This window comes from Scatophagus argus, chromosome 5 (assembly GCF_020382885.2).
Source record: "Scatophagus argus isolate fScaArg1 chromosome 5, fScaArg1.pri, whole genome shotgun sequence".
NCBI lineage: Eukaryota > Metazoa > Chordata > Actinopteri > Scatophagidae > Scatophagus > Scatophagus argus.
In genome coordinates, this window is record NC_058497.1 from 8,922,583 (window position 1) to 8,935,895 (window position 13,313).

At 40.2% G+C, this 13,313-nt stretch overlaps 1 protein-coding gene across 15 annotated transcripts in view; it reads left to right on the forward strand.

Annotated features, from left to right (window-relative positions):
- gramd1bb (GRAM domain containing 1Bb) overlaps positions 1–13,313 on the forward strand; it is a 75,489-nt gene that overhangs the window by 18,578 nt on the left and 43,598 nt on the right. For 13 of the 15 annotated variants that reach the window (XM_046390296.1, XM_046390297.1, XM_046390281.1 and 10 more), the window contains one exon: positions 3,766–3,792. Coding sequence is in view for 11 of the 15 variants with exons in the window: in XM_046390281.1 (XP_046246237.1) it covers positions 3,766–3,792 (27 nt within the window). In the remaining 4 variants the exon portion in view is untranslated. Of the gene's footprint in view, positions 1–3,765; positions 3,793–4,675; positions 7,587–11,606; positions 11,651–13,313 lie in introns of those variants that run through there. The other 2 variants (XM_046390292.1, XM_046390293.1) reach the window with 2 other exon arrangements.

Here is a 13,313-nt window from a genome sequence, read left to right on the forward strand (position 1 = left end):
CTGAGCTGTCAGGGGAAGGGACTCTGGACCTCTGGGGGTATTTTGTGGTCATTGGAATGTTCAGGATCCTTTGGGTGCTGTGCAGCTGGAAGAAGGCAACCTGTCAGTTGTTTCAATGTTGTGGCTGGTTGGCGTACAGTAAACGTTAAAACTTTAACTTTAAATTGTTGATTGATTCATGCTACTGGGAAGACTACTCCAAATGTCAGTGTATTCTGGTCGCATCACTTTATCTTGCATTCCCCACCAGGGGGCGCTTTCTCTTCATGCTGGTACACATTGCTACATCTCTTTTACTGTGGCTTTTAATTGTCTACTTTTTTTCCTTCAAGATATTCAAGCCTTCAACCAGCTAACATGATTTGTTTTGGAAGAGGCTTATCTTTGTGCGAACGGAGTAACAATCAGTGATGTTAATGGGTCCAGAAAAACTTTCAAACTTTCAAACTTACTGACAAAAACACCCTTTTTGTCTATGTGAACCATCTCCTTTTCCAGATAACTACACCACCAGAAATTGTTACTGCTACTTCTCCATAGCTCAGTTTGAGTTGACAGACAGGCAGTGTCATTAGCTCTTTATCACCTTGAAATGTGCTGCAGTTGTCACAGGAGCACCGGTGACAGGCCTGGACATCAAATTAGTTGTTGAACCTGCCATGAAAGCATGGGTATGTTTCTGTCATAAGTGTGTGTGTGTGTGCTTGGCTACATACTTTATTTCTAAAATCATAAAATAGCCAGGAAGAAACCCAGTGAGCAATTTCTTACCCTCCACATGATCAGGAAAAGGATGTATCATGAAAGCAGATCTTTCTGCATTACATAAATGTAAGACTTTCTGCCCTGAAATACAGTTATGAAACAGAGTATGAATGTGAAAAATTAAAGAAAGTTGTTTGAGGTCAGTGATGAGTTTCAGTCTTTTGTGTTTATTTTCTAGCAAAGATGGTTCTTGTAGTAATCAGCTAAGATACTGGTCCAACCTGTTAAATTTTATCACTGGCACATAATTGTAGTCAAATAATTTGCACTAAATTAAAAAGATATCCAGTGGATGAAGTGTCAGATTTAGATGACCTCAAAACTTTAAATAGATTGCTGAACTGCGGATAACTCGGTGAAATCTAAGTCAACATTAACACCTTTCAGGTCTTGGCAAAGGTATTGAGTGTGAGCTTTTTAGGTATTTCAGACTAGTAGATTATGGTCATATCTGATAAGCACAGCCTTCTTGCCAAGAACACAAGAAAATACACCATGGTTTCTTCTGTTAGTGGTACAAAATTAGCCTTCACATAATGAACATAATGAATCAAAAAATTGAAAATGCAATCTAGTGATTATTCTTATAGTTGAATATGCTTTACAGAGAAGAAGCTTCTTATTTTGTCAGCATTCACGCGTATTACTGTGCCTCATTTATCCCAAAAATAGTGAAGAACTGAATTCTGAAACTGAGTGTGTAGGAATCCTCTTCGTCTAGGCTCATAGCAACCACCCACTCAGCTGCCTTTCCCTTTTTGCTCTGTCTGCCGTTCACTACACCTCCGCTCGTTCTCTCTCCTGCACTCTTCCCCATGTTTCTCTCTCCGGCTCTCCCTCCCGCGCACTCTTCTCACTCAGTGTCTCCACTTGCTCGAATTAGGAAGCAGCACCTGTCAAACCTATGGGATTTCTCGCTGCTCTTCTCTTTGCTGTGTTGGTGATAGCTAGTGAGGGGTGTCTGCGGCAGCTGCAGGGAGAGCAGCGTTCTGTAGCCGGCTTTAGAGGGCACGGAATGTCATGTCTCCTCTGCAGGTAAAAACAGCTGCATTTCTGCCTGGAGGCTTGCACCGCTGCCTCTGTACCCGTCGCACTGCCTCCATGTCCGTCAGTCTTGTTTTGCTCTTGCTGCATCTGTCTGTCTGTCTCGTGTGCTGCAGAATACTGGCGTGCTATGTGCAGCTGTGTTTTCTGGGAAAGTAGCAGCCGGCTGTCGGGCACTAGCTGTGATTTTGGCTGCCTCTGCCAGACTATCAGGGCATCCGTGATGGTTCAGGGAGAGACACTGATGATATTCAGATGAAGGCATGAGGACAAGTTTGCTCATTTGTAGTCGTCTTTGTTTATCTGCATCTGAGGCTTCTTCCATCAAGTTCAACTCCCCCACTGTAACTGCAGATATGGTTATGTAATATCACAATGTAGCTTTGTGAGACAGTGTAATATGACTCATCAGTGAAGATGACGCAGCACATAATTGTGAAACGTGATTACACGTTGCACGACATGCCATCAATGGAGCAGTTACTAGTACAGGTTATATATTTTGGCTAGCTACAGGGCAGTTGCAATATTTCACTCTAGGTTGTCTATTAAAGGCATGTTTCACTTTATTTTAACCCCCTGTTTGTCAGGTTTGGGCATGGCAAGTTTGGTTATTTATTTGTTTATATAGTTACCATCAGTAACAAGGTGATACAAAGTCCTTTACATAAGACATAAGGGCATCAAGACAATATAGGAAAATGTAATGTAAAAAGTAGCATTTAAAATAGCATTTAAAAAAGACTAAAAATAAAAGATAAGAATAAATTTAAGTAAAAGATGTCAGAATTTTTTTTTTTGTGCAGCCACATTGCAATGCAAGATACAAATAAATAGTCCCAAATTGAATTAAATAAAATGCAGTGGTAAACAGGAAAGTCTTAGCCCTGAATGAAATGAACTGATAGTTTGAGCAGAGCTCAAGTTTTCTGGGGGCAGTAACAGACCTGTTAGAGTCAAGATAGGGATGAGCAATATACAATTGAGTGAATAAATTTTATTAAAAACTTTGACAGGTGTTCCAATTGTGATATGAATAGCAATTTTACTGGTCATTTTTGCCATTCATTTTCACTGAAAAATATTAAAATGATGATTTTTGCTGGGCTCTGTACAAAATAAGCATCTTCCCTTAACATCTGAAAATTATGGCTGTAGGCCGGGGCACCGCTGTGGTTCATTAAACATTTATCCAAGAATTGCAGTTCCTGTGATTTGGATATTGCACTCTACATTGTAGGTCAGAGAGACCTGTACAGCTTCACTTAGTAGAACCTGCTGAAGATAAACACATTGGACAAGTGTCCTGCTGAGACAGAAGTCCTTTAATTCTCAATATATTCTAAAGCCGATAATAGGTTGATTTGTAACTGTCTTTATGTGTAGGTTGGAGTCCTTGACTTCACCAAATTTTCTGGCAAGATTTCAATTTCATCTATATCTTTGCCAATATCCATATCTACTGTATCTTTGTCTGTATGGAGGAAATTGTGGCACATCTGGTCTTTGAATTGTGCAATGCACTTAGTGCTTTTACGGAACATTTAGTCACATGGCAATGTTGTTCAATAAATCACGGTTTCATCTGCATTTTGTTGCTTTCCATAATCTGAGCTGGTGAGAGCAGGTTGAACAGGTTGAGGCCCAAGAATGGAGCAGTATATTAGTGGTTAGTGGTATATTAGTTATAAGGTTATCAAGTATACAACAACTATTTATATACTAATAATGGGTACTTCATAGGAGGGAGTATAAAGGAGTTTGCAAAGATGACACGAAAACAATTTTAAAAGTTTTTGAAAAAAAGTTTTGATTTTCTCATGATTGCTACTGTTTGTAGTATTTGAAGTAGTAGTGCAGCATATAAGATTACACTGAATCTAAGCAGGACTGAAATCAGTGGCAGTAGTTTCAGTACCAGGATGACTAAAGTGTCTCCTCTCTTCTCCTGTGCAGGTCTGACAGTGCGGCAGACAAAATCAGGTAAGTCTGCTGTCAACTATTTTTTCTTACCATGTACAGGTGTGAGCATGCATCACATGCTGGTGGGCTTTTGGAGCAGAGATACAGTGGGGCTGGCCTTGCTGTCACCCCATTTTCCCTGACCCGCCCACCCTGCATGTGACACAGATTCACTGCTTTGTCCGCCAACCAAGGTGTCTGAATGCGCTTTACATTCACAGAGGCCAGCGCTGAATACAGTTGCAAGCCATGGAATGCCATTGTTTGCTTTTATTGGACAAACAACATCAGACACAAACAGGGCTTTGTGAGTTGGACACTATTGTGCAGCTTTTAGTCTTTTAGCTAGCCAGTGGTGGCAGGTCAGCACTGTGGGCACAGACACTTTATTCTTCAGAGAGTGAAGGCTTTGCTGTCACAGGAGACACTGTGCCAGTCCTGCAGCTAAGAGTTTCAAGGCACAAGGCGAAAAGGTGAGTGATAGGTCATGATGTTTTTGGTCTGTAGTGCACTGCATGAGAAATGTTGAAACTGGGGAATTTTAGGAATAGCTCCAGTAGGTCCTCTATGCTTTACTTGATGGAGGGGAACTTGAATGTGCACTGATTCAACATCATTTTTCATCCCCTGAACACAGGTACAGTGTACTGTAGACTTAATAATCCGTATTCATTATACATGTTTTTACTTCATGTGTGCTTGAATGACATAGAATTTCACCTGATGATGCACTGACTAAATATTGTGCTTTACTGATGATTAATTGTGACAGTGAGAAGTGACATTTGTAGCTTGATGTGAGGTCATAACCGTGAAACCACTTTGCTTTTTGATGTGTGTGTGTGTGTGTGTGTGTGTGTGTGTGTGTGTGTGTGTGTGTTGTGATCGGCCAGGAGAAGTGATGTTTGAACTGGTATGTTTTCTGAGCTGAGTGAGCAATGTTATTTTGGTGTATTTGTGTGTGTGCACTCTGGTATGTGTGTGTCTGGTGTGGTATTCTTTGAACGGTCAGTCATGCGAGTTGGTTGACTCGCAACCTGGGGTTAAGCCACCAGGAGACTCTGCATTCCAGCACACGACTAAGAGATTGTTTGTTGGACTCAGTTTGGGTTGACTGATATTACTTATCTTTGCAGAAATAGCTTACAATAACTGCTAACAACATTTCTTGAAGGGCAGTAGATCTCAAGTTTAATGGAGATTGAGGGAATTATGATTAAAATGCTGTTGTTTCAATCTATTGTTAAAGTGTTTCTGAATGAACAGGATTTAGTGAAAGTCAGACAAAACCGCAAAACCACTGTCATATGGGTCGGTTTTCTAACCCTGAGTGTGATATATGACAGCTATTTGGCAATGTTTCTTCAGTGATTCAGCATTTAGAGTGTTGTCATGGCTTACATATCAAGCAAAATCTATTGTCGGCTCACGAGGAGCAAAAAAAATAACATTAAGAATTTTTAACTAGTTGAATAAACTGTGGAAAAACAGAATCACGTCAGTTATCTTTCAAAACGCAGTTTATCTCTAAAGATGTTTGAGATAAGAATGCTAATGCGGCTGTGTATTCCTAATTTCGAGATTATGCTGCTCTCGCGCCGTACTGCCTGGCTTTATGACCTGTGAAAGTCCTCCTTAAATAGGTTCACACTGGCAGCTGAGTAATGTGGAACCAGAAGTGACTTTACCCCCATCTGTACTGTTTTAAAAATAATGCTTGAGTTGGAAAGTGTAGTGAGTACAAATCAGACAAATGATTCAAGGATAACATGCCCTCAGAAGAGCACATGTTTTTAAAGGGTTAACAGGGCTAATATTACCACCCAGCTTTCATATTTCGGTTAGTTGTTGTTGAAGTTGTTGACATGGGGGCTGTGATACACTAATAGAGCAAAATTAAAAGTTACTGTAGTGCAGCCAATCAGACTATCTGTAAGCCACATACCATTAAATCCAGATGTCATATTGTGTTAAACATGTGGCAATGGAAAAGTCTCTATTTTGCATACTTTTGACAGCCTTACACTGCAGGTATTTCCTAAGTGCTCATGAGTCGCACAAACTTCACAAGATCAATACTTAGTTTGTTATAAAGCCAACTGTAAATAATGCATGCAAAAAGCCATCTGGCCGGATTAAGTGGGCAGGATGCAAGTGCATTTGGAAATTCTGTAGTTTGCACGTTTGAAAGAGGTTTCAGTTGCTTTCAGTCTTCAAGGAGAAACAGGCTGATAAAATAAGTAGTTGCTGAGTTGAATAATGTGACAGTAACTGATCTTGTCCTTATAGTGACTATCATTTCAGTTCTGTTTGTGAGATTCTCCTTAACAGTCCTTTATTGTACATCCTGTCTTTGCTGTCTGTTCTAATGTCCACATAGCTCTTCCGCTGTCTCAGTTGCGAGATTATCGATCATCGTCTGTGGTTTGAGACATGTGCTTCCAGTGATGGAGGTCAGCATAATCTGATCTTACTCCTTAGTTTGTGCTGGGACCTCAGAAAAGCAAGGACGAGTAAATGATACCCACAAAATAGGTGAGTTCCTGTTTCTCGTTCTGGATCACTTTCAGACAAGGAAAATAAATAAGTCAGTACAGTGGGGATACATCAGCCAAGATAACAAATTGTAAGAAACTTCATTATTCTTCCATCCATTATTTTCCCATAAATAAATAAAAATAAAAACAATAGTAATCTTTATTTGTCTAGCGCATTTTTTAACAAGGTTACACAGTGCTTTACAGAAAATTCTAATTGTTCTAAACCAGTATATTTCATGCACTCTTTCATTTTTAGTGATAAAAAATATTTATTGATGTTTATGAAAGCCCATTACTGAGCCAATCCCAAATACAGACACATACCACACATCATCTTCATCTAAATCACAGATACAGCTCCAGTTTCCCTTTGTTAGCCTTACATGGGTAGATTTGTAGCATGTTTGTAGCCTCATTCTTCCTGTGGTTTCACACCTGTCCAGCTCCAGCTGTAGACCAGATCATGTTAGTACATCCAACATGTTATGAAGGCGATGACAGTGATGATATGTGTGGTTTTATTTAATTCATGACATAGTTGCTATCCCCTCTGCATATTCATGCATGTATGTGTGCGTGCAGTGGCTGTACTGCTGATTTTGATTCCCCACTGAGACTTGTAATGCTTTGGTCGAGGACTGCAAATGCATGCCTGCAGCTTGTAGCGCAGACAGGAAGAGGGAGGTGGAGGAGAAGAGACAGAGAAGAGAGAGGAGGGAGGGAGGCTGATAAAGCAGGAAGAGGAGGAAGGGAGGTAAAGGAACACTCTTATCGAGCTTCCCAGGGAGCCTACCAAAGGAACCTTCCCCCACACACACCATGGCTGGCCAGCCAATCAGAGCGCTCGCATCCTTGACCCATCCTCCCTCGTACAACTGCTCATCCATGGCTCAGCGAAGCAGATGTGAGGTGATGCGGGCAAAAGAAGAGAACACTGGCTTAGAGATATTCATATCAGGATAGTGGCTTCTAGTCAGTGTGTACACCCTGCAATTTGTGAACAGGCATTTTAGCCTAGCAAGTGTCGTCTGTGTCACCTCTGTTTGCAACTTTCAGTTTCTGAGCCGCTCACATTATCGTTCCTGACTGATTTTGGATGTGCTGTGTGTGAGAGGAGGACTAGGGGGATTTTATGAGGCTTGGCGATGATGACAAAGCATGCTGGACAAGTGACAGTCTGACATCAAGACAGCGGGACAGTGATTGAAGAGAGGCCATGAGAGCCAGGAGAGAGGCCAGGATGGTGTCTGCCTGTTCACCATGCACAAACATAAGGTCAGGTCTGATTTCTGTTACCTTTATTCTAGCTGGGCTACTTTCTTATGCTGTAGCCTTGATTTTGCTCAGCACATCATCTTAGATGCATAGTGGATAAGATGCACAAAATTTATAGGGAAATGAATTTTGTAAACATTAAGAGAGATAGAAAACTAGATAAGGAAAAAAAGGTTTAATTACATGCAAATATTGAACATTAAACATTGAAAACAATCTTATTTACACTGTTATTGTTTAATAAACCCAACATATATACTGACATATGTACTACTATACTATAATCCATTTTATACTGTATAATTCAGAGTTGGTCCACTGGCTGTCTGATAATCACCCTTTGATTATCTACTGACCTAAGAGCTGATGTAGTTTCCACCAACTAAATGGCATGGACTAAACAATCCTGGGTATTGTTCTGCAGCTGTCCCCTCTTCTGTGCGACCTTTGCTGAGAGAATGCATGTGCTTTCTCTCTGTCCACAGCAGACTTTCATGTGTCAATTACACTGATTGGATTTGCTTAAGAAGTGCAGCATTAAAAGGGTTAAACGTGCACATTTAAAGGTGCATGTTTAGCTCTTTCAAACATTTAGGCCTTGTCCACACGTATACTGATATTTTTCCAAACAGTTATTTTTTTTACTCGCTCCTGACAAAACATCTCTGTACACATGAGAAGAAAAGAAAAAACACAGCAACAAGCATGCCAGTGTATCGTGGAGAGCTGCCTATCACTTCAGAAAAGCCTAAATTCTGTGACTGCATTAACTGTTCCCTATACATTTTCTTGTGGGCGTGGCAGGGCTTACATTAGTCTGTTCAGTGTTAAAAGGACTTTTTGCGGGCTTACATACATACATTGACCTTAACCTGATGAATGCAGCAACGAAATAAATCACTATATGTTAGTATTTCTGCAGTGTACCTCACACACACACACACACACACACACACACATTTGAGTAGAAGGGATTTTCCAGCTGGCTTCTTGGCTTCCTAAATCTCCACTGTGATCTCTGCTCCCCAGGTCCATTAAGGGCAATTTGGTTAGATTTACTGTGCCTGTCGATGGGGATGCAGGGCAGTCCTAGCACTGTTTCAGGTTACCGCTCGGTGATAAACACTCCTCGCAGGTATTACTGTGTTACTCTTAGCCCTTAACTGAATCACGAATGATCATTAAGGTGCGAAAGAAGTGTTAGTAGCTCAAGTGCACTTTGATTCGTTATTTTTATTATGAGATAGTAAAAAAACAATCATTTCTTGTCCTTTAATGGAAAAGGGGTTTGATAAAGCATCAGATTTCATCCATGAAATTGACCCGCTGCTCCACACATACGATTAGCGTCATGCCTTTCATACAGTGGCACGTCATTTATGTAATTCTTTTCTTTACCCTTTTTATTCTTTTTCTTTTCATCCGTCGGAGTTACCAGCTGCCACCATGTCCAAGCTAAAAATGACTCATACAGTACATGTCTTGTAAGAATACTGTGACCAATCTTTCCATCACTACTACCTGCTGTGCGCTGTTCTAATGCTTTCAACTTTGATGTAAAACAACAATGAGGTTGGCTGTATAAATGCTGAACCCTGTCAGACAATAAACGCTTGTGCCATTTCAGTATGTCAGTTCAGCAGTGCATATTTAAACATCTTCCAATCAGATATTTGTTAATATGTAATATCAGTTGAATTGAGATCATTGAACATTGTTTACAAGGTAGCAAATAAATACAAGAATAAATCTTGCCTGTTGGTATGGCACCCACTTTGGGAGTGACTGCTTTGGATGCTGAATTTTAGAAATAGACTTCAAAATGGGACATATGGCTCTTATCTACAGACTTTTTTGGATGGATTGGATGGAACTGTTTCAAACGAGTGCCTTCACTAGTCTAAAAAAAGTTTCACAAACCAACAAACAAATAAAGCTATTTTTAAAATTTTCACCCATCTGAACCTGTCGTTATCATATCACAGCCTGTATTTTGGGAAAGCTGCTGACGTCCTTCACTGTAGGCAATTCATTAAGTACTCCTGTCTGTAGAAAATCTGTCTGTCACTGGCACACCCACTTACCGCTCTTGTGAAAGGTCTTGTTTTCATGCTGGGTGGACATCTGCCTCACTGTAGAGTTACACAAGGAGATGTGCCATGCACATATGCCATTTAATGGTACGAACTAAACTAAATTTAGACTTGTCTTTATCTTTCATTTTTAGAGATGCGTCAGTCTGTCAAAGCTGATACTGATACTAGTCCATTTGTCAGTTGTTCAGAGCCCACTTAATGTAGTCTCTTACTCATGGAGTATTGTTTGCAGGGGGGGGGGATTAGAGGTCTGCGAGATAATAAAGCTGGGGCTCCTTCAGTCGTTTATACTGCTCAAAGCAGTAAATTATTGCACTTGGGGTATGTAAGCTAGGATAAGGAGGAGATACTATGGAGCAGGCTAGTGATAATTTACATTCAGGTTTTTCACATCACCTTGCAACCCCCTACTGTATCTATCAGAGTGGGCCATGTGTGTGTCAGCAGGCCTTCACTGCTGACTAATCATGTGGCCTCTGGTGACTCACAGCATAATTCACATATGTTCATCAGCAAATCAGTCCTGCTGATCGTCCTAATATCTGTATCTCCATCCCAGCAGGGCAACATTTAATGTGTTTTTATTTCTGCAAATAAGCAGTCTTACCCAGACGCTTATCCACAGGGATGAAACTTATTGTATGCTGGAGGTGGAGATCCACCTGTCATGTAATTCATAACAGAATTGTTCTGTGTTGAACGCTGCAGGTTCATCCAGAGGTTTACCTTTGTAGAGCTGCTGATGACTTACACTGAACTCCAAAGCCCTTAACAGTAAAATTCAGTGCTCTCTGCCAGATTGCCTTTCTTGCACATATTTCATCTTTAATGGAAAGTCTGTTTTTCAGGTTTCATAAATCAAGTAGTGTAATCTTTGATCTGTCTTCTCTGAATTGCCTTCCTCTGTAGCAGCCATGGGTGATTTCTCCTCTTGGGACCATCGATTATTCTTATGTAGGGCTTCCTATGTCCCTCTGCATCCTGCTTTTGCAAGAGAAGACATCAATCAGGGTCACTTTAAACATAACACAGTTCACAGTTGTCAGAGTGAATATTAAAAGGTTTTGATTTGACATTTATTCATTGATCAAACAGCAACACAGCAGCATTGGCTAAGATGTTTACACTTACACTTTACATTTAGTCTCAACATTAAATTCTTAGTTTTTCTTAGTGAGAAAATATTAAACTTGATTACTTCACTGACAGACGTGAGACCTGGAGGGAAAAAGACTTCTCAAGGCACTGAGAAGCTCAGTCAGGGGTAAAGGAGTGGGAAGAAATTGCTCTGACTGGAGAGGCAAATGTATTATCAGGTGCCACAGCAAAAATGAATTGATTGAATAGATGGAGGAGTGGTTGAGGGCCTGTGATCACAGTGATTCATGGTACATGTGGGCGCTCTGTATTGAGTCACTGACGGCAACAGCGACTGGAGTGAAAGGGCTGCATTCTGCAAACCCAATTACCCGTTGCTTTACTTTAGAGACACACACACACACACACACAAATGCACATGTAATTTAGTGTGAAATGTTAAGTCTCAGCTCAGTTTTAAATTGCGTGGGTTGGAATAAGAATAACAGTAAATGTCAGGACATATTTACAACCACGTTAGGGTCTGTCTTTTGAACTCTGAAACACTGAAAGTGTCCTTCTTCTGTTTTCTGAATGGTCATCTGAACCAACTACAGAGAACACAAAATAAAAGGTTTATTACCTTTTGTGAAGACCGGAGACAATAGTAAAGAGTACATCCCATTATAATATTTTTGTTTTATTATATTATTATATCTGGAAACTGTAGAAAATATGAGGAATCAATTTTAGTCAGCATCAACAGCCATCTGGACAATCACATCATGAAAGAGTAAAGATATCCTACCAAAACTTGTCATTCACTCTTCTCTACCTTCACTGATAGGCCAAGCAAAAGAAGTGGAAGAAACTGATATGGAAGCCCCAAAGGTAGGCTATAACTCTCCAAGCAAAAGACACTCCACACATGAGTAGTAACATTATATGCAGTTTAGATCTGCTTTAAGTGATTAAAGCAAAGACAAATAACGGTTTACAGCACATTATACCACCCTTCGTCCTCTGCATACTCTCTGTTTTTTAATAACAGTAAATTTTTAAAAGCCCTGAAAATGATTTATTATGTCTGAGAATGCCATACTCACACACACCAAAAGAGGGAGCTGTTCCAGTATGGCACTGTACATAAATCTCACAAGCGCAAGTAGTTCCTCCCCATTTATTCTCTTCCTCAGATTTCACAGTGTGTGTGAGATCCAGGAAGAAGCCTGCTTTAGCATCAGTCACTGAAACACTGTCAGCATTGTCCTCTGCAGGAGGAGTCATTCTGGTCCCAGCATCTAAAATATAACTCCTCAAGGCTGTAATGTAGAGATGTAAGGTAAAACAACAAACAGGCATTCTGCTGATTTTAGAAGGTCAGTTTGCTAGTCCTACTCAGCCAGTGAAATCGAGGTGCATCCTGGGAAATGTCTGACACAGTGTATTTTGAAACTTGGCACATGCACAACAGAAAAAGTGAGGATGTCTCTGCCCATGCTGCACCAGTTTTGATCATTCATATTTAAATGCTCCAGATTCACACTAGAGGTGCAGTATTAAATCGCTGAAGTACTGCTTTAAACATCGAACAGAAATAATTTTTTTCTTGTCCAATGTATAACAACTTGCTGATTGCTCAGCAAATTCAGAGGCATTTTATGAAATGCAGTCCAATATCAAATGTACGTGTAGAAACAGTCTTCAGCACGTCATGTGCTGAATTTCAACGATTTCAATCGTCCTACTGACACTGTATAGTACAGATCAGTGACATGGACAGTATGTGTATGGCCTGTCATTTAGCATACACCATTGTGTGACTTAAAATGACTAAGGAAAGTGAAATCTGCATTTTTAAATATGGATTATTCACATATAATTTACTTTGTCTGGACAGTAAGAGATTGCTGTTTAAAATGATGACATGAGTTGTTGGTTTGAGAATTGATAGATGCCTTCACTTTCTATGAAGAATCTATGATATAAATCTTTTATCAACCAGTTTCTTGCTTCAAGGCACTGAGCAGTGTCCATTTCAGAGGTTTATGCACCCTTGTAAATCTTAGTGACAGGAATCAATCAATCCCACAGTGGTTTAGTTACCAGCCATGCTATTTTGAAGCACTAAGCATCTGGTGTGGACTAGAAGACCAGGATAGTGCCAGCTTGGTAAACATGATAAACTCGAGTATTATCGACTGGATTACCTGAGGAGTTATCCGAGACACAACTAATGTCTGTTGTGATCCACAGTTTCATGTTTGTATCTACAGCGTGGGTTTGACGTGAAAGAAGCAGTTTGTCTTCATTGTGATTCAGCTTTTCAGTGTATCAGTGCAAAGTTGAGGTGTTTGAAAGTCTGAAGCCTCGCCTGGTGATTGTTGCTTTGTCTCCGTGAGTGACGTTTATCATTTGAGAAGCTCGAAATAGCTCGAGTGCTGTCCTTGACGGCCTTGTGGGTGATAATGGCATAGCAACCAGTGGTAATCAAATGTAAAGTGTGTGTGCGTGTGTGTTTCTGTGGGGATTAATATTGCAATTTATTTTCCCT